A 27,445-nucleotide genomic window follows, 5' to 3' on the forward strand; every position below is an offset into this window, starting at 1 on the left:
GACTCGACGCTTAATGCAATAAGTTTTGTCTCAGTAAATGAATTCTATATCTAGTAGCTTTACATCTAAAATATTCTATGAAAGATAATCATTCTAAACGTATTATAGTATGGATATTAAAATGAACTATTAGGAAAAACTGAAATTATTTTTTTGGCTGAACTTATATAATATAAACGATAATGTATATATAATGTATTTCTGTTTTATAATAAATAATAACTTATATTCCCTTATTATGAGGGGCTTACATCTCTCCTCCAAAAATGTTTGTTAAAATATTTTCCAATAACTTTAATTGCAAATTAAAAATAATATGGTTAAATAAGTAAATAGTAGCGTTGCGAATTATCGACTAAAGATAGTCGAAAAAATCGATAGTCACCAAACAGTTGAAAGAATCGATAGTCAAAAAACTAGCCACTGGAAATGGCAATTACCATTTTCAGTTCAATGCACGGTTCGACTGTTTTTTCAATTCGTGATGCCAGACGAAGCCATATACGAACCCTTTCCTGTATAAAATGTGAGAGAGGAAAGGACGAAGATATTGCTTGGAGTAGTTAATTTTATGTGTGCTTATATTTTCCAAAGGTAGTATAGGCCAGATGGAGATGTACATACTCATTTACATACTAATACAAAAATATTTACTGAATGCTACTAAAATGCAATTTATAATATCATTTTAAACAAAGTAGAACTCCTATATATCTGAATGTTTTGTAAAAAGTAATGGAATTTTTCTATCGAATGGAATAATACCCCACAAATGTTTAATCGTATTTTAATATGTTAATTGTTATTTTTAAATAATATAGTAAAATAAATATAGGCAGTACAATAAAACTAAAGCAAAACCTAAAAAATAAATATGTACAATAACCATAAATATTAAATGAAAATTGAAAACATAGATCATACAAAAAAAATTAATCCATGACATAATTAAAAATGATGGCACAATAACTACTAGAGCTTTTTTAAATAAACTAAATGCTTTATTTATTATTGAACGGAAATATTTTTAACAAAAATCGAGAATCATTTTTGTCAAGGTCGCAGCTAGAATATAAAGTCAGAGCGTTAAAAATCAGTTGAATGAAGCTAGTAGAGCCAAAAATAGTAACTAAAATTACACGACTGAAACAGTCGATAGTTAATAATAACAAAATCAGTCGGATCGAAAATAGCGACTGAAAACAGTCGACTAAAACATTCACTGGTAAAAAGTAGTAAAACCAGTCAAACCAAAAAAAAAGCGACTGAAACAATAGTCAATAACTAAACAGTCGATAGTCAATTTCAGAAGTTCCCAAGGCTAATAAATAGCCATTTAAATAGTGGCTAGTAACTTTTGCCCTCAATATTTTTCAGCTCACCTAGCTTCTTTTCCGATATCAGAAATCAAATGCAGGACAAACTTGATTTCAATGGCGTCCAACTTTATATAGTATTTATACAAATCAAACACTCAACCAAATGCATCAAGAAGAAGGTTCGAGAAATCATAATGAAAAGTAACAGCGACAATATCAGTCCTAAATTCCCTCCTAAAGAAACGACCATAGAGATAGACGTGATCGTTATTCTATCTGGACAGTTTAGAATTGTAAAATTATTTTGAATAGCGCCTGTTTATTTGCCTTCGTGATCTTCTAAATGACACTGTTGCCATCCAAATTTCCATGGTATCCCTGTATGGGCTTTCTAAATGTTGATGACTACAAATTTAAATACTCCTTGAACAGCAAAGTTTCCTCCTAACTTCTATAGACTATATCAGTTCGCAATAGCTTTAGCCCACCTATGGTGGCGTTAACTATGTACTATGATACTTGTACTGACTAGGGTTTTCTTTTCCAAAGCTTGAATGTTTCTTACTTATAGTAGTTTATGGCTAGTGGTCTTTGAGTACTATAAATTCAACTTTTTGATCTTACACCTTCAGCTGCAATATGCTTACCCAAACTTCACTAACTACACCCTGAAATGCCTCGAGTAACTGCGTAACGATTGACAATCCAACACCAACATGTCCTGTTTCTTTGATGACTAATTTGATTCCAATTAATTTATTGGATTCAAAAGAGAACAGTCTGATAATCTCCACAGAATTCTACCAACTGAGTCAATTATGGAATATGAAAAGGTTTAAAAAATTTATGGAAAGAAGTCTTGTTGAATGGATATTGATTGGCTTAGTGTAATGGTATAATATAACAAGTAGTACTATTTATTATTTAATATTAAAGTATTTTCTTGACCATCAATATTTTTAAGCGTATCCATGACTGTCAAGTTCAAAAGTAGGTTAGCATCAATAAGACGGCTATAATATGTATATATGATATGTAAGCTTTATTTACTATGAATGTGGATGTATATCTGCGTAATTTAAGTAACTAAAAATGAAAAACACTAACGGCTGTATTAATATCAGCTACTGTTTAACGTCTCTTATTTCCAGAGTCTGATAATTTAGGTAGTACGGATTCAGAAGTAAAGAAAATCCTGACGCTCCACCTCCCTATTTCGGAGTATGACACCCTCGGCTCGGACTCGGAGGCCGACGCCAGAGCCGTGAGTCAGGAACTGATGTCATTCGGCCGCCGAATGAGGGGTAAGCACATCTCACGCCTAAGTCGTCCTTTTTTGTTATCCCAATCGTTTATCAATGTTATCGTTGAGCTATACAACACTTCCAGGTGGCGCAGAAGGATCATCGTCATCGTCGGAGTCTCCGCCATCGGGCAGCGTCGGGCGCAAACCCTACAACATCCGAAAGGGTAAGGGGAAGGGCGCAGGTAAAGGAAGCCGTCACGTCCGTTCCTCCAGCGGTTATTCCAGTCACAACGAAGAGACCACATTCAGTATATCGCACACTGCTAGTTTTAACGAACGTATACACCCGCCCACCAGGTTGGTGCCATTCTATCGGCCAGACTATTTGAATGAAACTGTAGATATAGGATTTTAAAAGTGTTAAAAAGGTCCGTTTAAAATAAGGCGCACATTTCAATTCTAGCTTCTTTTCCAACAAGTAGTTTTTCGTTGTATTAAGGTGGTTCAAGAATTGTAACTTAAAAAAATTACAATTTTTTAAAATTTTATTTATTACCTAATTTCTAGTCATTTCCAACCACAGAGTAATATAGATGCAACTCACTAGGGGACTCTGGCGCAAAGTTTTGCTTTGCCCAACATCCACAGGGCGCCATAATGGGCCATTCAAGTAATTTGATTGGTCAATTTAAATCTCCATTATACGCACCTGTACGAAAAATACTTTACTGTGAAGACATTTGATTGGTCCATTAGTAATGTTTGGCAGGTGACAGCTTTGACGTCATGTTTAACTGACCAATAAAATTTAAATAAAAAAAAATTTTTTGTGAAATAAATTTATTAAATAAAATTCAATTAAATATAAATATAATCTATAACAATAAATATAAATATATAATGTAAATTTATCTACAGAATATAAATATAATATAAAAATAAATATATTTATAAAATATAAATATTATACACATATATATAAAACCATAAGCAAAAAACATTGGGGCATTGTAAATCAAAATTATCTCTTCCATCTTTTTCCTTTTTCATATTTGTTTAGTGCCATCAATTTAGTAGGATCTATCAGAGTTCTCTCTTATTATTTTCTTATACTGAAACCAAACTTTAACAATATTCGACATATTGTCAAATATTTAACAAACAATATTCTGTTCACCTGTTTTATTCAAAAGTATATAGCACACCTTGTTGATACTTGTAATATTTTATCCGAAAGATCATTATGGAATATGTACAATTGAAGGGTCTTAAATTCACTTTTTTAAAATATTTGACAAAAATTTTGTTATATTATCGACGTGGAAATGCCGCTGAATAAAATAAGACATAGCTCGAAGACCTACTGACCTAGTAAAATAAAATAATTTTCGTGGAGTATGGGGCACGAGATATTATCTTGCCTCTATAGAATCAGTCTCAATTTGTGGGTCTACTGATTTATTCATAATTGTATATAAACAAAAATCACACTTAATTTCTTTTTTCAAAAGTTTTACTAAATAACTTGAGATGTACACTACGGTACAACGTAAAACTTTGTTTGCTCTTATAGGAACATCTGGACTGAATTTATAGAGTCAAGTAATTAACGGTAAGAATGAGCCGGGGTATAATGGCTCAATGAATATATACTTTACCACTACCTTCTGGAATTTCTTCAAATGTTGATGGTACTGGTTCTGGGCCTGGAATAATGGAAGTAAGCACTACAAATATAATATATAAGACAGTTTATAAATTAATGGTAACAATTATGAACTGAAATGTGACTGACTTCTTCAATATACCTTCTATATCATTTTGATTTTGATCCACTTCCGTATGTACATATTCTGGGCTCGTGGTATTAGTTTCACCATCACTAAATTGTTCATAAATACTTAAAGGAAAGTTCAAATATATCACAAAAATATCTGACATGGTAACGACCATAAATATGTTTCATGTTTAACCCAACTAGTTTAGGATTTTTAATATTGTCTACTCATTTCTTAAAGATCGCCGGGTACTTTTTTAACGGAAAACTATGATGCATTTTCTTACTATCTGTGCATCCGGGCACACAACACTTCATAGAACGAGAATACATTTCAACTACCAACTTGTATATGCTAATAAAATAAAATAATAATTTAATGTATAAACGTTGTAAAAAGCTAACAACACTATTCTCTATATAGGGCATATTGAAAATGGCGTACAAAATAAACAAACCATAGAACGAAATGAACCAATCAGCTCTTAGCATAGTGAATAAAACTAGTAATATGTTAAAGGTAAACATGTCGTAACATCTACATGTCGGACGTTGCGAAACATTTCCCCAAAATTTCCTATGAAGTTAAATCTCTATTTCTCTATGTTTCCAATTAGCATATTTTTACAATAATTTAATAACTAGGTATATATCTAGGAGGACCCATCGGCCCTCTATGTCTCCGATGTCATAATATGTATGTATTAAAACCGCAGTTTTTCTATTAAATGCGCCTCACTATACTACAGTACACAAGATGGTTTGATTTTTTGAAGTTAGTGTCCCGTTCTGTTGTTGCATTACTTCGATATTGACATCTCTTCATCAAAGGAAACCTGCGATACTCTTGATTTCCTAAGAGACAGTCGGTATCTGAAGGTCTTGGTGTAAATAATCAATCCCATAGCATCTGAGTGCACCTACAAACCTACAATTCTCAGGACTTTCTTCTTGAAAACTTGTATTACATATATATATTACTTTTCGCCGAACAACTCCATAATTGAATACTATTCTCCATATCATTCAATCCATAATTGAATACCGTATGTCTATATATGTTTCGATTCTTTCTGGTATAATAACAATTTATTATGTACTGATAATTTATATTCAAATTAACTAATACATTTTTCTGTCATGTGTGTCTTTCATGTCCTTAACGTGTAAAGTTAATTCCTTCGAAGTTTTGCGTCAAAATTCATTTCGAGGTCTTTAGCGGTATTGCTAAGGTAATAATTGTATTATTTATTGTTATTGATGATGCCTGTGTGATCTGATTTACTTTCTTTAATTGTTATTTTCCGTGTTTGGGCACAATTATTTATATTGTCACTTGCCTGTTGTAAGTTTCGCGCGGCTTCTTCGCTATTGTCTCCAAGCAAGCATCGCTGTATAATCAGCAAATGTAGCCATCGTGATATGTTCCGTTTATGGTATATCACATGTATAGAGTAGGAAAAGGATTGGCCCTAATGCACTTCAGTGTGATAACCGGTTTTAGCTTCTATTATTATAGAGTAGACCAAACACTCTATAATACTTGTTGTAATGTAAGATTTTAATATGTCTCAGTACTGTTGTACTGTAGTAGTACTGTTGCGGTAACACATTCTGTAGCTTCATAAGCCCATCATGGCATACCTTATGGAAGGCTTGTGTTACATCTACGAAGCTGAATATATGTTGTTATACCTGGTAAATAGTGGAATGTTTATTAATAAACCCACACTGATACCGAGATATAAGGGTTTTTCGCTCTATAACCAGTTTTATTATCTTCAACAGTCATAGTTTCAAGTCATAAGCTGGTGATTTTTTTCTCTTATAGATAAACTGTGTACACATGATCGTTTTGCGTATTTGGTGACCTTCCAGAGCTGTTTCCTTTTCAACATTTGGGTTATATTGCTTCAAATATTTTTATTTTCAGGCGTTCTATTTAATTGCAATTCTTTTCATAGATTTCATTTGTCAGCTACCATTTCCTTGAATTATTTCAAGTAATAAATTCCTATAAATGTACTATTACTTTCTAGAGTTTTATGCCAAGCTGCTTGTTGGATATCAATAACGAATTTTTAAGTTCAGCTTAGTTCAGTTCTTCAACAAATCTTTCAATCTCCATCTAAAATAATAGTTTCCCAATTAGTATTGCTGAGTTAGTCATTGTATGCAGATATTAATCGTGGAACGCTGATAATTAGAAACTCATGGTGATGCTGGTCCTCAATTATAAGGCAGATAATCAACTGGAAGGTTTATTGGACGAAAATCTAATTCAATCTCTCATATACCTTTTATGAATTATATTTATATGAAAATAGCTTCTACTGTGATTTAGAAAAAAACCATTTGAATTGTTTCCATACGAAAATCGAGTTTCTTAAAAAAAAATATTTTTATAGCGTATTGTCATTGGTGATGAAAAGTGTCACCTATAAGATGTCATAGGTTAGAGAATATTCATGGCCACAAGTCTTGCTATGCATATAGTGCAATGTGCAAGGTATATTATTAATTGTTTCAAAAAATACCATAAATAGGGAATAACAGACGCAAAGTCGTGCTCTTTGCACGACAACGCTGAGCAATACGTTGCAGCTCGATTGGGAAGTTCCGCCGCACCTAGCGTAGTAACCAGACATAGCACCTTCTGAGTGCCACTTGTTAAGATCTACGCAACTTGGCAATTGGCTTGGTCAGCAAATTATTTCAAAATGATGATTGTTGTCTATATCTATATAAAGTATATACAAAATGTATACCAAAATCCCTCTTTCTACACCGTATCGCCATATCGCTAGAAAAGTAAGAAAAAGTTGTAGAAACTGATTGCAAATATTTTGATTGATATTTTTCTCAATAAATTCATTTTTAAAATGATGATATGACTGTCAACTAAAATATAATAATTTATTGTGGCATAATATAGAGCGGTGGAAGCCGGACTATCCAAACTTAGATAAACATAGGATCTTCCAACTCTGCTGTGCCAGCGTTAAAATTCTTTGACCACCTTAATATTAACTTGTAGTACCTAATAAAAAATTTTCTTGAAAAATAAAATTTTACTTTTTCTTGTTTCCGATATTTTAAATTCTAAATGAATATTTAATTTAAAATAGAAACAATTCACAGTTTTATTTGATAATCGATATTTTAACTGTGGAGACTTTGAATTTCTATAAATTATATATTGTTTTCTTAAGGTTTTCAGATATATCCATGAGAGATTTCTCTGAAAACGACTACGAAAAAGATCACAAGCCCAGAGGAGTATCCAAACTAACCAGAGAAGCATTCCAAATAAACGTCTAAACCATGACATAGCGATAACGCGAATATAAGAGACTATTTGTATCTATTCTAGCGACAGTTTTGATCCCACAGATTGGAGTCATAAACGAAGTTTTACGTGACTTGTTGAAAGTTGATTATATTATATACAATGTTATGAAAATTGAACTGATCGAAAATACGAATGACACAATGAAGCTTTTTGAGTATATTTTAGGCGAATAAAGCAGACAAAACAGCCAGTGATTTTATAAATCTTACACCGTGTTAAAATAATCAAATTTATTGTATTTTAAGGGGACATTTCGACCTTTATTTATATATTATAAGTGCATTTATCTATTTGCATCATCTGAAATAAAATTTAAAAATGTTATTTATCAAATAAAGTAGGAAAATATTTCGAAAAATTATATAATGTCATGTGTCAAATCTGATAATTATTTCATTAAAAAATATATTATTGCTAAAGCAGTATAGACAATAGATAAATGAAAATAGGTACAGTAATATATATGAATCAGTTCAAATATAAATGGGTATGCCATGATATTAACCATATTCAACAAATTTAATTTTATTCAAAGAAAATTGAAAATTTTAGAATGTCCCTTGTTGAGATTCAATCCTTGAGTACCAACAAAAAGGATACTTTCCTAACATTTTAGACCAAAATGCAACCTTAACTTCTTTTTGTAAGTTATAATAAATTTAGATTTGGATTACTTTCAAGATTGTAAAATATTTGCCACAGTTTTATCGTATTACTGTCATTACAAAATGACAATAAGTATGAAGTTACTGGCTATTTTCCTGCTTTTTTTAACACATATCTCCCAATTCACACGAGAAAAAAAACCACCACATTCGTTTCACCAATTCACCCCATTATATCTGGATTCAAAAGCTTTAAATGTATATAGGTGTAGATGTTGTTTAAGTAATACCGAGACATACACACAGTCGTGCCAACTTAAACAGTCGGTAAAGTAGAACTCACTTTTACCGACGGCGTTTGAATCTTCAAGTTCCATTTGAACTGACATCATCCCAGGAATCTAGTCATCCATCAGCGACACCTTCCTAGACGAAGGTGTTTTTCTTCACCCCAAAAAAAACTATAAGAGTAAAATTAGATTTCGAACTTTTGGAAACTTCAACAAATCTAAATGTATATTTCTATATAGGCAAAGTTATTATTGTACACCAAGGAATATATTAAGGTTTATTAAAAAAGTATATGTGTGATCTGAAAGAAGAATATAGTTTAGTTCCTTTGACAATCTTTCTTTAAATAACCACGAAGAAGATGAAATATTGAAATTATTTTATTGTAGATATAATTTGTAGTTGTTTCCATTTGTTTATTTAACAAAAAAACCTGTTATCGTTTTGTTTCAATTTTACGAATTTAGAATGAATCTAGAGTAAACGGTAAGAGTTTGAACGATACAAATTATATTCATATCTGTTTTGTACTTAAGATATTTACATGAGAAAATTATTATTGTTTATTATGACTAAAATCCAGCGAACAGTATTCGTACATTACCCTTTCTATTCTATAAATGTCTGCATCTATTCTTTCCTGTCACAGATACCGTAAAACCGTTGCAAACGTATCAGGCGTTTCGTTATGCGCGTTTTGCATCATCGATGTATTTAGCAGGTACCTTGTAGACCTTACCGAAGACGAAGCAAACTGATCCCATAGGCTTTTCCAAGTTGTCTGGACACATTATTAAGATCCTCTAACACGACAATTTTTTAATGTGTACGTTGAACGACGACACACACTGAATCAATGGCTATTTTTGTTAATTTTTACGAATAACTGGTCATCTTAGATGATATTTTGTTATTGTACTACATAATTGTAAACAGTAATAAAAATGAAATCTATTAGTTACTTGTTGTTTCTTTTTATAATACCAGACATATTATTATCAACCCTTAAACGGTGTTCATAGAGTGCTGCAGAATTTCAAACATTATTTGTTAACAGAAACTTCAAGTTCTACTTTAATTACTCTCTATGATCTTAACCCATGTTTTTCTGATGCTGTTGTGTGATGAAATTGTGATTTCTGTCTATTAGTAGACTTTCTTGCAATAATACGTCATTTTATTTATTCAATTAACATCGGTAGATGTCTGCAATAACTGTTTCATTCAACTTTCAAATCTCATAATGTACTATACCATGTTGATCCCACCATATATGTAAAAGATTTTAAGGCCATAGATATTCAATGTCATTATGGATGGGTCTCCTGGAAAGATCCATAATTGTTAATGCTTGGAACTATTGTAGCTGATCCGCCTTTCATATCCAACCGTAACACGCCACAGAAAAGTTTCGAAAATGCATTTTCAGTAAATTCGGGTACTAAAAAGTTTGATTTATTTTACAATTTTAACTTGATTTATCAGCTGCCAAAAAATTCGTCATTGCCTTCGAACATGTTTGCCACTTTTAAATAATTGAAATCAAAACTAACAATCCATATATAACTGAGCAACATCGTCATAATTTTGTAGCTGAGTGTTTGATGATTTAACTGAGTGTTTGATTCCAATCAAACAAGAAAAATAATTTTGAGCGTTCCATGATTAGTGTCTAGTGTCACATGTCTAGTCTAATGAAGATGATTTGGTCAGAAACTTATTTCAGAATGCTGATTGTAGGTCTAGTCTATATAAAGTCTACACAAAGTTTATACCAAAATCGCTCTTCCGACACTGTATCGCGATATTCTCATATTATTAATATTTGCATAACTTTTGTAAATAGTTAGTAAATAGTAAATAGTCTAGGTAATTTGACAAACGTTCTGATCAAACTCGAACAACAACAAAATGCCGAGAATCGAACCCTCGATCACCGCGTGTGAGCTGAACGCTGTATCCATTACACCATAGAAGCAGTTGCCTGCATTATTTCTACGCCTTCTCATATGATATGGTTAGTAATTAAAAAGCAAACTGAATAGCTTTTGCACTGAACGATTTCCGGTCTTCCATTAAGCAATAATAACCGCCTCCTTTTCTGAAGTCGATTAAAAACGACTGTTGCATTTCGCTCCAATAACTTTAACTTGTCTAACATAGATAACAATTCGACATTAACTCGTAGTTAAATTTTAATAATATATTTGCTATTTGCTGTTTCAACCGTCATATATTTTTGTAAATGTATGCATTTAAATATAGAAAAAATTACGCAGTTAACAGCATTTTTAATGAAATGAAGACACCAAGGATTGTATAATATCAAAATATTTAGTATTTTTACAGCAATGATAACCGTATTCTGAGAGATGCTAAAATTATGGCAAAAATTGCTACCAATAAACAGAATATAAGACAGCAATCCTCCCAGTTTTATTTATTTAATTTGTTCCCCCATTTGTACTCAGGATATTCTCATATTACTTAATATTAGTAAATAGTCTAGGTGATAGGCCAAATGTTCTAATCAAACTCGAACAACAACAAAAAGCCGAGAATCAAACCCTCGACCTCCCTATGTGAGCTGAACGCTCTATCCACTACACCATAGAAACAGCTGCCTGCAATATTTCTACAGATTCTCATATGTTATGATTTGTGCTTAAAAGCAAACCGCACGGCTTTTGCACTGAACGACTTCGGGGTTTCCGTCACGTCAGTTCAGTAATAATATCTACTCACAATATCTGATTATTGTAGATCAAACATATGTGAAAACTTTGTACGTGCCTTTGAAATTTGGGGATTTCCCTCGGTTTGCCATTCTGCTGCTTCATGCTGGTTCCAATTTTGATAATCGGTCTACAATTGACGGAGAAATCGGTGAACATAGATAAAAAAAATATACGGTAGAACATAAAACCTCCTCCTTTTTTGAATTTGGTTAAAAACAACTCTTGCATATCGTTCCAATAACTTTACCTTGTCCTCAGGATATTCTCATATTACTTGATAATCGCATAACTTTGGTAAATAGTCAGTAAATAGTAAATACTCTAGGTGATTTGACAAATATTCTAATCAAACTCCAACAAAGACAAAAAGCCGGGAATCGAACCCTCGACCTCCGCGTGTGAGCTGAACGCTCTATCCAATGCACTATAGAAACAGTCGCCTACAATATTTCTACGGTTTCTCATATGATATGGTTAGTGCTTAAAAAGCAAACTGAACGGCTTTTGCACTGAACGACTTCAGGTCTTCCGTTACATCAGTTCAGTAATAATACCTACTCATAATATCTGATTACTTTATATAAAAAAATATGTGAAAATCAGTTTCTGACTTAGTTCCAATGGCACCACCTCGTAAGTGCACTCTTTCGAATATAAAAAGAATTTTGAAAAACGGTCTACAATTGACGGAACATAAAACCTTGTCATTGTTTGAGGTCAATTAAAAACGACTGTTGCATCTCGTTCAAATAACTTTAACTTGTCTAACATAGATAACAATTCGACATGAACTCCTAGTTGAGTTTTAATAATATATTTGCCATTCGATGTTGCTTCAGCAACCGTAATTTATTTTCGTAAATGTATGCATTTAAATCTAGGAAAAAATACAAAGTTAAAATAGTAAACAAACTGGAATTGCGACAAAGAATGTTTTAATTAACGTAGAATCGATGCGCCAGTTCGGATGACATGCGGAAAAAGTTATATTTAACCCGATCCAAAATTAGTTGGTGACGGTGTCGTGGTGGGTCTCGCCAAGCCAAGCCGCAGATGATCAGTCGTCGCGAACGATGATTATTCGATTGTTGTTCTTGTCGATTTGTTGTCGTTTAGCCCACGGACAGGGATTTAACATCGGTGAGTTTTCCCCGATAATCGCCATGACGAATCGCCGTCTTCAAACCCGAAATCTTCTGTTGCAGCCGGTCTATTCGAAGAAGGCAGTAATGAGCTGAACGTGAAGGCGTTCGAACTCGCTATCGAGCGAGCGAACCAAAACAAAGACGAGGATCACGCTTTGATAACGCTGACCGTCAATATCCCGCCTGAGAATCCGTTCGTGGCCATGAATTCCACCTGTTCGCTCACCAAACAAGGCATCATCGGAGTTTTCGGTCCAAGTAGTTTGTCCAATATACATGCGGTACAGGCCGTATGTGATGCCAAGGAGATACCTCACGTTTTATCCAAGTGGATGAGCGAACCTACGAAGCTTGGTAAGTATCTAAGGATTTTGTTATGTTAAAAAGGATTTTTTTTAAATTTAATATATTCGATTTGAAGCTTTATTTTGAAAAATCGATACAATATATTTTATTCAAAGTACTGTCCGTAGATAGCTCCTACTTTGTTGATCTTTGAGCCAATTTACGAATTCAATTTCCAAAGAACGATGTATTTTTTGAGGCTATCGACTCTTTTTTTGGTATCTTCATAAGAACTGACGAAGCGATAGTAAGACAGGTCATGGCTCATGTATCAAAACAAGTATTCATCAGAAGCTTGTTTCCATTTGAATGTTTCCAAGTGTATTTTAACTGGTCTTGCAACATGTAGTTGAACTGAAGATGCTGAAGAATAACATTGTCGTGACGTTGTTGGTATTTTGGTCTTTTTTCGTGTTTCCTGTATTTTCGGCTCAAACGCATCAATTGTAATCTACGGCGATTCCCATTAAGAGTTTCATTAGATTTTTAGTAGTTTCTAGTATACCACAGGAAGCTGATCCCACCAAACATAGAGTATTATCTTGGAGCCATGGATATTCGGCCTCGCCGTTGATGTTGATTTTGATGGTTTTTCTCTTTGGATTTTCACAATACACACACACACACATATTATATATAAAGTTTATTTGTATATGCGTCATTGAAATTTGTGACTTCAAAACTTTAATATTGCAGCGTCAACCCTCAGTTTTAGTTCAGTTTCTGGCTTTGGCATACGACTAAGATAAAATTCTAATCTAAATAAAATAATTTAATAAAGTACTGTTATCAAATATAATTTATTTTCGCATTACAGTACATCTAATGCACATATCGAAGAACTTTAAACTACAATTAATTATACAGCTACAATAATTTATAGGTTAGAGTTGTTCTTTTCTACACCTCCCATGAGGTAGAGTTCTAGGCGCGTTTTTATGTAGTGGTATCCCCTGGAGGCCTAATCTACCTAATCAATAATAATATATCAAAGTAAAGTATTTTGCTTTCATTCGAGAGCATATTTACCTTTTTCCGTTTAGTTCTTGTTTCCTTCGATGGTGTGTTTACTTGTCAAGACATCTTGATATTATTGTATTTTTTATTTCTTCTGCTACTACCTGTGTACATCATTCTTGATAAAATTAATCACTGAATTCTGCTTAATGCATTTATCATATCTACAAAACAGTTAGTATTCATTCTCTCCTCATACATTCCAACCAAACATAATGCTCGTGTTTAATTCTAAACAATTACAATCACATCGGTGCACACAATCTTTCACGTCCTACAATACTATTTTCTACAGTTATATTCTATTAATTATGTGCATACCTTTAGTTGTTTCCATTCTCATCACCCTGTCTCAGGAATTTCCTATCCTGTTTCCTAGCATTGCACAGAATTATCACATAACCTGAAAGTTTCCTTTCACTTTCCAAGTCACTTTCAGTTTCCGAATTACTGTCCAAGTCAATCACTAAACTGTTCATTTCCAATCTGTCTAAAACATGTTCACGATTCCACCATTCTCGAATTCATCCAAACCGAAGGTGTTATGATCGACAATGCTTCCTTCTACATATCCAAACAGTTCCTGATGGAATATCCTTCTCGACCTGCATATCTATTATAATAAGTCTTTGCTACACCTTATATCAACTCGATTGCATTGAATATACAGTGATATGGAGAAATCGTAATACTATGTGACCAAATTGTTCAGCCATCCGATCTACTGTATATCTTTTCTCGGGAATATTTCTAAAACAAGTAAATTGCAAAAAACGCAATGAAACATTACATTTATATTTACCTAGTACCAATTTGAAATAGTTCATTATTTAACATGGTTTCTTCAAAACTTCTCCAGCAGTGTACTATGATATGGTGAATTGTCCATAACAATAACTGAAGGTTCCTTCAAGTTTTTTAAAAGCTGATTTTCAAACCACTGCAAAACCAAATCATGATTCATTTCTCCATGGTAGTCAGGACTTACAGGAGGAAAACAGTAATAATGTACCAGGAATAAAAATATTTCATTTATATTCCTGCATGAAGTCATTCTTCATGACACATAGCTATGTCTGCAATGAACTATTAATAAATGTTATGACTAACAAAAACTAACCCATAGTTATTTCCACATTTACCTTCTACCATCAACTTTTGTTACCTTTACGTCAAATTAATATCATCTTGCCATGAGTGATCCAATATGCCATTCTGAAATATCCACGTCTCATCTAAATATACAAATTGATATAATAATTTTCCCTTGATTTTGTTATGTTTTAAAAAGAAGACATCCGGTCTTACCCAGCTTGGTTACTGGCGTGACTGGGATTATTTTCCTTGTCGGATTTTACACTCTTGCCTAAAACATCCACAAATTTTAAACAATCACAAACATACATTTACGACCATGTCCCAGCAGGGTTCGAACTCGCGGCTTTCGCAATAGTAGGAGGACTGTCCCATCGCCTTTACCACTGTGCTACCAAAAATTTTGTACGTGCCTTTGAAATTTGACGTATTCCTTGATTTCCCCGGATTTCGCCATCAGATCCCGACTTAGTTCCAACGAAACCACCTCGGAAGTGCCCTCTTTCGAATAAAAAAAGAATTTTGAAAATCGATCCGTAATTGACGGAGAAATTGGCAAACATACATTAAATATAGAGTTGAACATAGAACCTTCCCCTTTTTTGAAGTCGGTTAAAAAAGGATAGTCGCATCCTGTTGAATGCTATTTACAATGACATCGATCTGCATTACATGGATTGGCGCATACTGGTGGCTTAGTCAACTTGTTTTCAAAATAACCTTTTTTGCTAGATTACATTCGATTTTTTTAAATCCAATTAATGAATCCATGATGGAACAACTAGTAAAATCGATTTTTGCTTTGTAAATAATTGCTAAACACAGAGACCAACTGATGTTGAAACTTTACAATTATAGGAATATTTCTAAATTACATTAAGCAAGACGAGTGTATATATTATATCAGTGTATATTCCCCAGCGTACGCTGAAACTACAGTACACCCAGTACTATACAAGTTCATGTGGTTAGTGCCCCTCAATCTTTTTATTTTCTGCGTTTCGATTTCGAGATCATCGTGTAGTTCGTTGATTACGTAACAATAAGCATTGATAGTTAGTCGAACAATTTTGTCTTGGCAGCATAGATTACCTGTTAATTTGATGTTGTAGTGCAACACAGTAAGTCCAGATAGGTTTTATATCAAGCAATCTCTTTGATTTTAGGTCAAGTTGGGAGTATCTTCCGACCAATTAGTACAGTTTTCAAATTGTGAGTCTGATTTTTGTCTAACGTCATGTTTCCAATTCAACCTACTACAGAGATTGATGCCGAGGAATGTAACTGATTCTGCTTGAGGAATCGAATATTCGTCAAGTAATATTATATATTTTATCATTTCACCGCAACGTAAAATTAATTATTTGTATTACTAAGCTGCATTTCAAAGTCTATAGTCCATTAGTAGATCTTCTTGACTGTCACTTGTACTTCTTCTACAGCCTTAGGCAGTGACATATTTTTTGCCACGATTATTCGATAAATGTTCCAAGTACTGTTTTTTCTGTTGTTGGGATCTCTGCAGTGTAGATTAGATACAAGAGTAGTGCCAAGACACTACCCTGGGCCGAACTGCAGCCGAAATAAAAAATGTAATATTGTTTTTAGTCACGTCAACCTCTTGGATTTTTTCTTTAGTGGCTGGCTCTACAACTTGTAGCGACCGCTACAACCCTTCACGCATTCACTTATAACAAAGTCAAAGGTTGGCAACGCTGGTGGATTGGTACCATTCGGTTCCCTGCTGTAAAAGACCACCACGACGACGTGTTGCTCTCTTTTCATTTCTCTACCCCCTTGTAACAGTACCATTTCCACAGCGCTACCGTATTTTCTTTGCCTTAACCTAATATCCTGTCAATTTCTTCCACAAAATGGTAGTGAGTGTTTGGATAAACAATCGTATTGACAGCCTTACATTCCAACCGACTGACCGGACGAACATTCCTACAAGCTTAACGTGGGCTCCAAACCACGGTCCTCGGCATTAAGCCCACCGACTGGCGAGTGACCTACTTTAGAAATAATCCCAGAAGACATCCAGTATTACCCAACCTGGTTACTGGCGTGACTGGGATCAATGGGTCGATGTACACTCTTGCCTAGAGTAATCACAAATATTAAACAATCACAAACATAGATTTTACGACCATGCCCCAGCAGGATTCGAACCCGCAACTATCGCAACAGTAGGAGGACTGTCCAGTCGCCTTTACCACTACGCCACCAAATCGGCTGCCACCGAAATAGGTTTAAGTGTTGAGAATTCCCCTTCTTGCGAGACTAATTTTCTTTCGAAAAGATATGAGATTAATCCCAAATGCCAACACGATCAAAAGCTAGTAATACATGCATGTATTGTAGGGCAGTTCTTTCTAAAATCTGGTATTGTTATAAGTCGTCTAAATTTTTTATGGAGGGGCCTATAAAATCCGATATGTTCTATCGGTTTGTCATGTTTTTGAGCATAATTATTGGTGTCATCTTATTTTTGTAACGAGTGAAGTTATAATACATCCTGTGTATATTCTGAATCCTCTCTTGACCGACTACCATTTGTTCCAGACTCTACAAAAAGATTAGACTCGTTTAAGCTGTTTTTAAATGAGGCTTGTAAAAATTGCTTGATCCTGCAACCCATTATTTTGCGATGTTTACGTAACGATTATTTTCGAGTAAAAATGTTCAAAAAATGGAAAAAGAAAATTGACTATAGCAGTATGCAAAACACGAAAACAAAAGAAAGTTAGTTACAAACATAACAATTAAAACTAAAGTTAAAAATAACTGCAAGCAAATGGAAATTGGGGTCAAAGGATGATCGAATAGAAATCAAAGTAATGTATAAATTTATTAAAGCAGAACAGCTCAGGAAAAATGACAATTAAAATCATCAAAACTCGTTTTAAATTCAACTGACAAGGGCTCTAGGCTTTAGGAATTCTAAAATTTAACCAACAAAAAAGTATTGTTTTGTCATTTAGGAGAACATTATATTGTATAATATTGTATAATCTATAACATAATATAACTATATATATATTGTATAATAAATTATCTATAATTTTTCAGGTAGTTCGTTAAATTTTTACCCCCATCCTCCACTGTTAACCAAGGCCTACATCGATTTCATCCAGGAATGGAAATGGACGACCTTCACAATCCTCTATGAAGACGATGAAAGTTTGCTGCGCCTATCCGGCCTGATTCTGTACGCCAAAGAAACGGGAGTGGTCATCACCGTGGAACAGTTAGATCGAGAAGGAACCGGAAACTACCGAGACACTTTAAAGAAGATCCGAAGAACTAGGCAAAAATTTATTATCATCGACTGTCGCATAGATAACCTGATAGATATTTTGATACAATGCCAGCAAATTGGTTTGATGACTCACGAGTATAACTATTTCATCACCAATTTAGACGCCCACACAAGAGATTTATCACCATTCCAATGGAGTCAGTCTAATATTACTGGGGTAATGTCGTCAATCATTTTTTAAGCTGTTAAAACGACTCTATATTCCAGATTCGCATGATAAATCCGGATTCTGCGTATGTACAAGAGATCAGCAAGGAAATATTTGCCGATCAAGTGGACGAAGATCCTTCACAGACAGCTTCAAGGCTGGAAACTGAGACGGCGTTAATATTCGGTAGTTTTTGATTTATTTACAAATTTGAAAATTGTTGTAGGATAAAATATGTATTATTTCAGATGCAGTGTACATGTTCACTGATATTATTTCCAAAATGGCGGATATAGAGACTTTTGGGGTACCTCTGGATTGTTACCAGTCTGATAGTTGGGTACACGGATACAGCATCGTCAATTTCTTGAAAACCGTGAGTAATCGCAATAGAATTATGTTCATTGTTCGGGTACACGTCATTTGGGACACGAAAGTTTGCACGAGTAAGGCTTTTTTTATTATTGCCCCTAGTGGTGCAGCAATATGCCCAGTAGGTAACGTGTCTTTCTTATAATAACTGTTATATCTATAGATATCTATTCAATCTAGATATAACAGGTGGAGCAAAAGTCCCACTACCATTTTGATTGCGCGCCATCTTGGTTATGTGACGTTTAGCTAAGTTTCGCTTTAGCCACTGTATTGTGTAGACGTCCAAATTTTATTACGGATAAATATATGCCTCAAGAACGAGCAGAAATAGTGACAATATTTATTGAAAATAATCGTTCCATTATTGCCACTCAGCGGAAATTGCGCCAAAAATATCCTAATCGTCCAATGCCTCACAAAACCACAATTTATAGTTTACGTGCGAATTTTCGACAGTACGGTACGACAGCAGAGAGGCCTCGTCCTGGAAGATAACGGACGTCTCGTAACGCTCAAAATGTGCCTCTGGTGCGTGATAGTACTGCAGAGTCTCCAGAAAGATCAATTCGGAGACGTGGTTCCCAGTTACACATTTCTGCATGCAGTTTAAGGTGAATTTTGAAAACTAATTTGAAAATGTTCTCGTACAAAATTCAATTAGTCGAAAAATTGCTATCGAGAGGCCCTGATCAACGAGTTGAGTACAGTAATGCAATCCTAAGGCTGTCTGGTGAAGTTGAAGATTGTTCGTGTAAATTGATAATGAGCGATGAAACCCATTTTCTTCTCAGTGGCCATGTTAATATTCTGTCAATAAACAGAACAGTCGGTTTTGGGAAACACAGAATCCTCAATTAATTCACGAAACCTTATTGCGTCTACTGAAAACAACTATATGATGTGGTATTCATGCTGGAAACATCATTGGTCCCTATTTTTTGGAAAATAAACTAGGTGTTGCAATTACTGTTACTCCTGAACGATACCAAGACATGATTCGACATTTTCTTGTGCCTGAAATGGATGAGCAAGGACTAGAGAATATGCTGGTTTCAGCTAGATGGGACCACAGCATACACAGCTCGTTTTTCCACGAAAACTAATTTCGCGAAGTGGGGATTTAGCATAAGACAAGAGTGTAAAATACGACAAGGAAAATACAAAAAAGCAAATTCGTCACCAGTCGGTAAGCTTATTGATGCCGTTATTGGATCTTCATTATGCTGTCGTATTGCCTTGTGTTGCCGAGGTACTGATTTTTGTAGTCGGTGGTTCTACTGCATGTAGATAATACAATATGGGACCCAGTACAATGGCTGTATTTCATTGTATTCATCAACTAGTTTTATGGTAAAATGCTGTGAAAAAAGATTGAAAAAAATTGAAAAAAGGATGAGAGAGAAGTTTCTTTAATTTATGCTGTAATCCTATATGCTACATTTTATCAAAAACCTGAGATATGTCCAAGATATGCAGCTGAATAATATTTCTTGGCATTTAAATCTACATTTATTTCGTTTACCAATTTTTGCACTTGTTCTACAGATTCGTGCTTATTTCGAAGCCCAAATTGACGTTCTCAGAAACAAAAGGTTAAATAAAAGATTCAAGATACAAGAAATTGTGAAAACTATTAATAATAAAAGTTGTTCCCCTTTAATTTTGGACATGAATATCTGCACCAACAAAATATTGAAATAAAATATTATAAATACCTAACTACTACTTACGAATGTTGGTGCAAATATTTATGACCAGAGAAAGCTATAGAAAATAAATATGGGAAATATATTTTTCCCATCTTTAATGAGCTTCAAATATTTCTATTAAAAAATATTGTGAAAGATGTTCACCTTTACTTTTGAGCATGAATATCTGCACCAACAAAATGTAATAATTTCCTGTTTTTTTTTTTGGTTTTTTAAAGAATGTATTCATATATTTCAAACAATAACCAGTGCCATATATCTGCCGTTTGAAAGACATTGTAAATAGTAAAGAGGTAAACTCATAATTATTTTCTTTCATGAATTTATTAATTTTTCTAAATTAATTTATTTATTAAAACTACTGTCCAACTAATAAACAGTGTTCAGACATTATATCTGATTATTTTTTCATTTATTTCATGTTAAGGTAGTTCTGTAGTCTTCTTTGATGGAAATCGGCATATCATCTGATAATGCGGGTGGTCATCTCAATTCTAGGTCAAGATGGAGGTCACAAATGTGTAACATACAAACCAAGACGCATTCACAACACACTTTTGCGCTTTATGTTGAGACCCTTGAATCACTTGGATATTGGAGTCGCTGGCGCAACTTTACAGCTGAATTATACAGCTCCACACTGGACCTAGTATTTGCCTATATTAAATAAAATTGTTGTAAATATATAAGTCTGAACTTCAATCTTTTCCTGAAGTTGATATCGAGTTCATCGTTGTGGCTTAATCTTCGTTTTTGTTATATTTGTCTATATCTGTCGATTTATTTAATTTAAATAGCAATTTTATCAAGAGCAGGTTTTGGAGTTTTTGGGTTGAGTTAGTTATTTATTATTTTTAGAGACAATTAGCTTAAATGACAAAGAAAAACGTAGAAACAAACATAATAGTCTCATTAAAAGTATCTTTTTACCAACTAGGGTTTATCTGGATTGGACCTACTGTTAGAAGTAGGCTCCGTGTCATGGTCATCGGCATTAAACCTACCGACTGGCGAGTGACCAACTTATTAGATTATTCCAGAAGACATCCGGTCTTACCCAGCCTGGTTACTGGCGTGACTGGGATCATTTTCCTTGTCGGATTTTACAGTATTACCTAAGAATCATCACAAATGTTAAACAATAACAAACATAAATTTACAACCATGCTCTAACAGGATTCAAAACCATGACTATAGGAACAGCAGGAGGACCGTCCTATCACCATCATCATTGTGCTAAGCCTTAAATATTTTTAAATAATTGAATTAGTTATTCACCGTCAGTTTTGCACATAAAAGCAATCAAGGTTTAGTTTTAGATTCACCCTATTTTTATATTTCTTTATTAGAATAACGACCTTTAATTAGTAGTGAATATAAAGGCATTCCTGTATTCTCAGAGTACATACAAAGGACTAACAGGTCCCATTGAATTCAACAACGAAGGATTCCGAAGTACCTTCAATCTTCAGATTTACGAACTACGGGAAGGAGGCATCACAACGGTGGCGTTGTGGAACTCTTCCGAAGGCCTCAACATCACAAAAAAATTCGACGAACCTCTGGAACTAGGCAAGGACAGCATGCGTAACAAGACCTTCACTGTTATCATATCCTTGGTAACATACGTACATATCTAACGGTTTTCCGATGTTATTGACAGATTCCGATTGCAGACAGATCCGTACGGTATGAATAAGGAAGCTTCAGAGCAACTAGTAGGTAACGACCGTTACGAGGGTTTCAGTATCGATCTCATTGAAGAACTGGCGAAATTGGAAGGTTTCAATTACACTTTCGTCGTTCAAGCTGATGGAAAAAACGGAAACAAAGTGAACGGTCAATGGACTGGGATGATTGGTGAAGTTATGGCTGGGGTAAGAGTGATTATATCAGTAAACTAATAAGTATTGGGAGAATGAATACGTCTTTTCTGTTTTGCAAAGAGCAAGCTCGATTTTTTTTAAATTTATTTATTACATTGTTACTATCGTTGCCGACTAATCCACAATTTGTGTTTAAAATAACTTAAATCTAGGTATATATCTAGGAAGACCTATCGGCACTATCTTAGTTTATAGTGTAATAATGTTTATGTGTCAACACCTCACTACACTACAATACATATGATCAAATGGTTTGATTCTTTTAAGTATGTGTCCTTTTCTGGTGCTGTGATGTTGTGAAGTATTCCTGATAAGAATTGTATTACTTCGATATCGACATGAGAACGGAGTATGTGCTGCTCTCCTTTTCTCTTGGCTTCCTGAGTGATACCCTTTACTATTCCTCTTCAATGATAATGTTTTACCATGTTTGGTCTATGATGTCATTATCGTGGATAATGTCGCTAGTGATACGTCTGAAGAAGTCTAAGAGATCACACATTACACAGATCGCTTGTTTTCACCATCGTACAAGCGTAAAATAGACTAAAATATAACCTGCAAGGCATGGACAAGTAAGAAATACATAGTAATCCAAATAGTTAACATTTTTATTATTGTAAACAATATTTAATAAAGTTCATTCTTAATTTCAGAGGGCTGACATGGCCATCACCGACTTAACCATAACATCAGACAGAGCAGAGGCCGTGGATTTCACTTCGCCATTCATGAACCTGGGCGTAAGCATTCTCTTCCAGAAACCGACAAAAGCTCCTCCGAACTTCTTCTCTTTTGCCGAGCCATTCGCTTTGGACACCTGGATAGCTCTGGCGGTGGCTTTCGTCATCGTATCTTTATCCTTCTTTTTATTGGGACGAATATGTCCCGATGAATGGACCAATCCGTACCCCTGCGTCGAGGAACCAGAATTTCTCATCAATCAGTTCAGTTTAGCCAATTCTGTATGGTTTGCTACCGGTGCTATGCTTCAACAAGGTTCGGAAATTGCTCCGATGTAAGTTATTATCTTACTTATTGATTTACTTACTAGTAATAATGACCCTCGCTCAACAAGTTGAAACAGATACAGAAAAGAGAAACGTCCTCATCGTCCAAAGTTGACTTAAATATTTATGGTTAAAAAGCACTTTATTTAGAAAGGTTAAACTTCAAAAATAGAATTTCAATAATTCTATACATATAGTTTGCTTCAAAAAACTTCATTATCGGCCCCTGTTTATAGAAAAGCGTAATCCACAGTTAGATCTTCCTAAATAAGATTTTGGTATACAAGCGAAGGCACCAGTGTATATGGAAAAGGGGAAATATAATTCCAACAGTATTCATCAGTTAATAGTATCAAAAATTTGATTCTGAGGTTTCAAGAAAATATATATTAGATCTCAAATAAAAATGTGATACTATGGCGAATGAATTTTCTTAAAAGAAGCGTTCTGAAGTTAATGTAAAAATTTAAAATATTCTGTAATAAAATGATGATAATATGGTGAAAGCAGTCTTAAAATGAAAACTAAAAATAACAATTAAGAAATTTGTAAGTAAAACTTTAGAAATATTACAAAGAGATATTCACGGAGTACTCTATGAATAAGTTTAATATACAAATTCTAGGTTTAAGAATAGTAATATCCACATTTAAATTTTCCAAAATAAAGTGGTGACAATAAACTTTTGAAATTAAAGTCAATAATACAAACAAGAATAATCACGAGGCAAAATATGGCTAAAAATCTAAAAAAAAAAAGATTTAATATTAGACATATTTTACATTAAAGTTCGACAATATGGTGAACGTATATGTGAATGGATTTATAAAAATATTAAAGTAATAAAAATACGTATATTCATCAACTATTGGTTAAAGTAATGGTTAAAAAGCTCCGAAGAATAGAAATGTAGAAGATTACAATATCACCTAAAAGGATATTTACGGTGCACTCAATAACTAAAACGTTTTAATGTTTGACGTAAAATGTTTAAATTTAATATTCTTAGAACATTGCGAATGTAAATTTTAAATGGAAATATAGAAATATTAAAATATTGATATTCATTGACTAAAAAGTTCTGAAATAAGCTGTAGGACTTGTATAAAAGTTCCCCATCAAAGCAAGCAGATACTAATAATAACTAGTCCTCATTAATAAAATATACAAAGTTATTTGGGAACCACCTATTTTGGACCTGATATTCTTCTTGACATTAATGCAGATATATTTCTTGCTTATAGAGCTATACCTACTAGATTAGTGTCAGGAGTGTGGTGGTTCTTCGTCTTAATTATGGTATCATCTTATACTGCCAATCTGGCATCATTCTTAGTAACTGAAAACCACGTAGAGCTCTTTACCGACGTCAAAAGTCTCCTGGAAAACGCTGACAAGTATGGTATTCGTTATGGAGCTAAAGCTAACGGTGCTACTATGGATTTCTTTGAGGTATATATCTTCACAATCTTAACCATTATAGATAACTATTATAAACAATATTATCCTTTCAGAAAAGTACTGGTAATGAACTATACCAAGAAATTGCAAAATACATGCGAGAACATCCTGAAGACATGCCAAACGACAACAAAGTCGGTGTTACCATGGCGGAAGAGATGCGCTACGCCTTCTTTATGGAATCTACCACTATTGAGTACACTATTCAACGTCACTGCGGCTTGACTATCGTAGGAGATCGGTTGGATGAGAAGGGTTATGGTATAGCATTGAAAAAAGGTATAATTATTGTTGTTCAATAACTTTCTGTTGAACATTGCATGTATTATAATAAAGTTCATATTAGTAATACAAGGTATGCCATGAAACAGTACTTTAAATATTTGAAAAACAATAGACATGCACATCCTTCTTAGTTATTATAAAAATTGTCGTCATTACTTAACGATTGTTTTATTTCAATTCTCCTACAATTTTTTATATTTTTGTTATAGAGAATTACTGGGATTAGGCATATACTATGTCTTAGGCAGTCTGTTATTCTCTGAAGAAACATTGCCAAGAAAAGCTCTAAATCTGATTCAGCTTCACCAGCATTTAAACTTTTAAATCTATTTGCTCATTTGGATTTATTTAATCAATTAGACACGGGGATTAAGCGGCAGCAGTCAGACACTGATTTGATAATGATAAGTATAGAACATATGATACTTTTCATAGTTTGCAAATTCGAAGAACTGAAAACTCCACTGTATCTGTGTTTAAAAAAACTCTGTAATTTTCGATATGATTTAAAAGTACTGAAGGTACTGAAATAATTCCTCTTACTATACTCTCCTTCATGTCTGATCATTCATCCTCAAAAGCAATCTAAGGGAGTTAGTAAATTAGAAGAGGCCCTAAGTCTACACTACCTACAGATAAGCTATATAGCATGTAGTTTTACTTCACATGGTACACGAAGCAATTTCTTAATTTTCCTAATTAAATTTTCTTTAATTTTCTAAAAAAAGTTTTTTCAAGAAGGATCTGTAACCTAGCTAGATTGAAAATGCATATCCACCCTGAGGAAGGGCATGTCTGAGATAATTTGGGTTTAAATATGAAGGTTTGATTACATAAATTTTGAAATGGATAATTGACATAGATTTCATACAAATGATGTTTGTGTGTGTATGTTAGTTTCTTGTAATACTAGCTGTCCATTGTCTTTTCATCAAATCAGGAATTGTTTAAAAAACTTTCTGTTAACATTTAAAACAAATAGTAATTCAAATCGATCAAATTAAAGATAATAAGTATATTACATGTTTCATGACAATAATGACAGGATCACACTAAGAATATCACTATTTAATATTTTTAGATTCTCCATACAGAACCAGATTAAGTCTGGCCATTCTAAAGCTGCAAACGTCAGGCGAGATTGAGAAAATACGAAAGAAGTGGTGGGAAGAACGTAAGGGTGGTGGACAATGTACTGTAAGATTATCGTATATTTTAAAGCAATAGATGCAGCAATATTATGAGAAACATATTTTCAGGGAGCCGCTGATGATCCTAGTGCCACTCCTCTCGATCTGCAAAACGTCGAAGGTATTTTCTACGTGACCATCTTCGGAACGGTGCTCGGCATGGTACTGGTCCTTTTCGAGTTCATTTTCAACATTTTCCGCGTGGCCAAGAAAGCGAAGGTGTCGATCTTCCAAGCGCTGAAGAACGAAATCAAATTCTTCCTCAAATTCAACAGTAACGTCAAACCGGTGTTGGATGCAAGGTCGGAGGAAGACGAAGATGAACCAGAGGACAAATCCGAGGCACAGTCAGAATCACTGAGGTCTCGTTCCAAATCCGAACGGTCCAAAGGCACAACCACTAACGGCACTACCAGACCCTACGGTTTCGTCATTTCCTCGCCATCTTTAGACCGTCTCACAGAGTCTCCTTAATTTTATGACTTGGTACTATTAAATAAAACCAAATTGATTGCAATGACATGATCAATTTAATCATTCACAACTTACAAAAACATATTCAAACTTAAAACAATTAAAACTAGCTTAATTGTGACTAAATCATATTAAAGCCATAAATTATATAAAATAACTTACTATATATATAAAAATGCAGTCAATAAATCAATCTATAATTAGATTTATACAACATACTTAATGAGTAAAATTAATCTATACAACCAATAGTTGTGTGCTGATCTACTATTTAGGCACCTTTGAGTTGTGACGAACAATGTCCTGAAAAACAAATATAACTAGTCATAATTAATATTTATATACAAAAATACATACGCATATTATATATGATATTCATATATTTAATGTATGGTATCTGATCTACTTTGTTCTTGAAGAAAAATAAAATTGCCCTATAGATAAAGGTATTTATAATTTCTCCATCTAAAGCTAAAAGTAAAACAACAGAAAAAAGTAAAAACAGCATTAAGCTGTAAATATAAAAGAAGTTACAATGCAAATTAAGTTTTACAGTGGATGTTAACCTAATTAAGAATTTTTTTCGCTTTTTCTGCAAAAAAGTATTTTCTATGTTGGACAGCTTCTAGTAGGAAATAAAATTATACAAGTGGGG

The 27,445-nt window shown here is 33.7% G+C and overlaps 3 protein-coding genes and 1 long non-coding RNA gene across 6 annotated transcripts in view; 2 read left to right on the forward strand and 2 right to left on the reverse strand.

Moving 5' to 3' along the window:
• Dscam4 (Down syndrome cell adhesion molecule 4) overlaps nt 1-9,551 on the forward strand; it is a 253,476-nt gene extending 243,925 nt beyond the window's left edge. The window contains exons 31-33 of the mRNA XM_076411320.1: nt 2,471-2,623; nt 2,709-2,922; nt 7,555-9,551. Coding sequence (XP_076267435.1) covers nt 2,471-2,623; nt 2,709-2,922; nt 7,555-7,663 — 476 coding nt within the window. The 3' untranslated portion in view covers nt 7,664-9,551. The remainder of the gene's footprint in view (nt 1-2,470; nt 2,624-2,708; nt 2,923-7,554) is intronic.
• Nucleotides 9,552-12,324: 2,773 nt separating this feature from the next.
• On the forward strand, nt 12,325-27,235 carry LOC143200722 (glutamate receptor ionotropic, kainate 3). The gene is made up of 12 exons (XM_076411321.1): nt 12,325-12,468; nt 12,534-12,827; nt 18,003-18,409; nt 18,460-18,586; nt 18,649-18,776; nt 21,885-22,103; nt 22,161-22,361; nt 23,027-23,388; nt 24,625-24,832; nt 24,895-25,120; nt 26,208-26,323; nt 26,386-27,235. The coding sequence occupies exons 1-12, from the start codon at nt 12,402-12,404 to the stop codon at nt 26,788-26,790; spliced, it is 2,760 nt and encodes a 919-aa protein (XP_076267436.1). The 5' UTR covers nt 12,325-12,401; the 3' UTR covers nt 26,791-27,235.
• On the reverse strand, nt 13,747-14,569 carry LOC143200726 (uncharacterized). The gene is made up of 3 exons (XR_013006795.1): nt 14,157-14,569; nt 13,848-13,999; nt 13,747-13,788 (listed from the first exon to the last, which is right to left on the reverse strand). It is a non-coding gene; the product is annotated as an uncharacterized LOC143200726 (long non-coding RNA).
• The window catches only part of Brf (Brf RNA polymerase III subunit), a 106,761-nt gene continuing 106,143 nt past the window's right edge, over nt 26,828-27,445 (reverse strand). For 2 of the 3 annotated variants that reach the window (XM_076411324.1, XM_076411322.1), the window contains one exon: nt 26,828-27,093. The gene's annotated coding sequence lies outside the window, so the exon portion shown is untranslated. Of the gene's footprint in view, nt 27,262-27,445 lie in introns of all 3 variants that reach the window. The other variant, XM_076411323.1, reaches the window with a different exon arrangement.

This window comes from Rhynchophorus ferrugineus, unplaced genomic scaffold (assembly GCF_030347505.1).
Source record: "Rhynchophorus ferrugineus isolate W39M unplaced genomic scaffold, kcgeb_rfMv2 rfM8, whole genome shotgun sequence".
Taxonomy (NCBI): domain Eukaryota; kingdom Metazoa; phylum Arthropoda; class Insecta; order Coleoptera; family Curculionidae; genus Rhynchophorus; species Rhynchophorus ferrugineus.

What these genes read in the sequence shown, in the direction of transcription:
- LOC143200722 (XM_076411321.1), top strand. Translation starts at nt 12,402, where the DNA reads ATGATTATTCGATTGTTGTTCTTGTCGATTTGTTGTCGTTTAGCCCAC. An exon ending in TCGTCAATTTCTTGAAAACC is followed by an intron (nt 18,777 to 21,884) that starts GTGAGTAATCGC and finishes CTGTATTCTCAG; the next exon opens with AGTACATACAAAGGACTAAC. An exon ending in TTGGTGAAGTTATGGCTGGG is followed by an intron (nt 22,362 to 23,026) that starts GTAAGAGTGATT and finishes TCTTAATTTCAG; the next exon opens with AGGGCTGACATGGCCATCAC.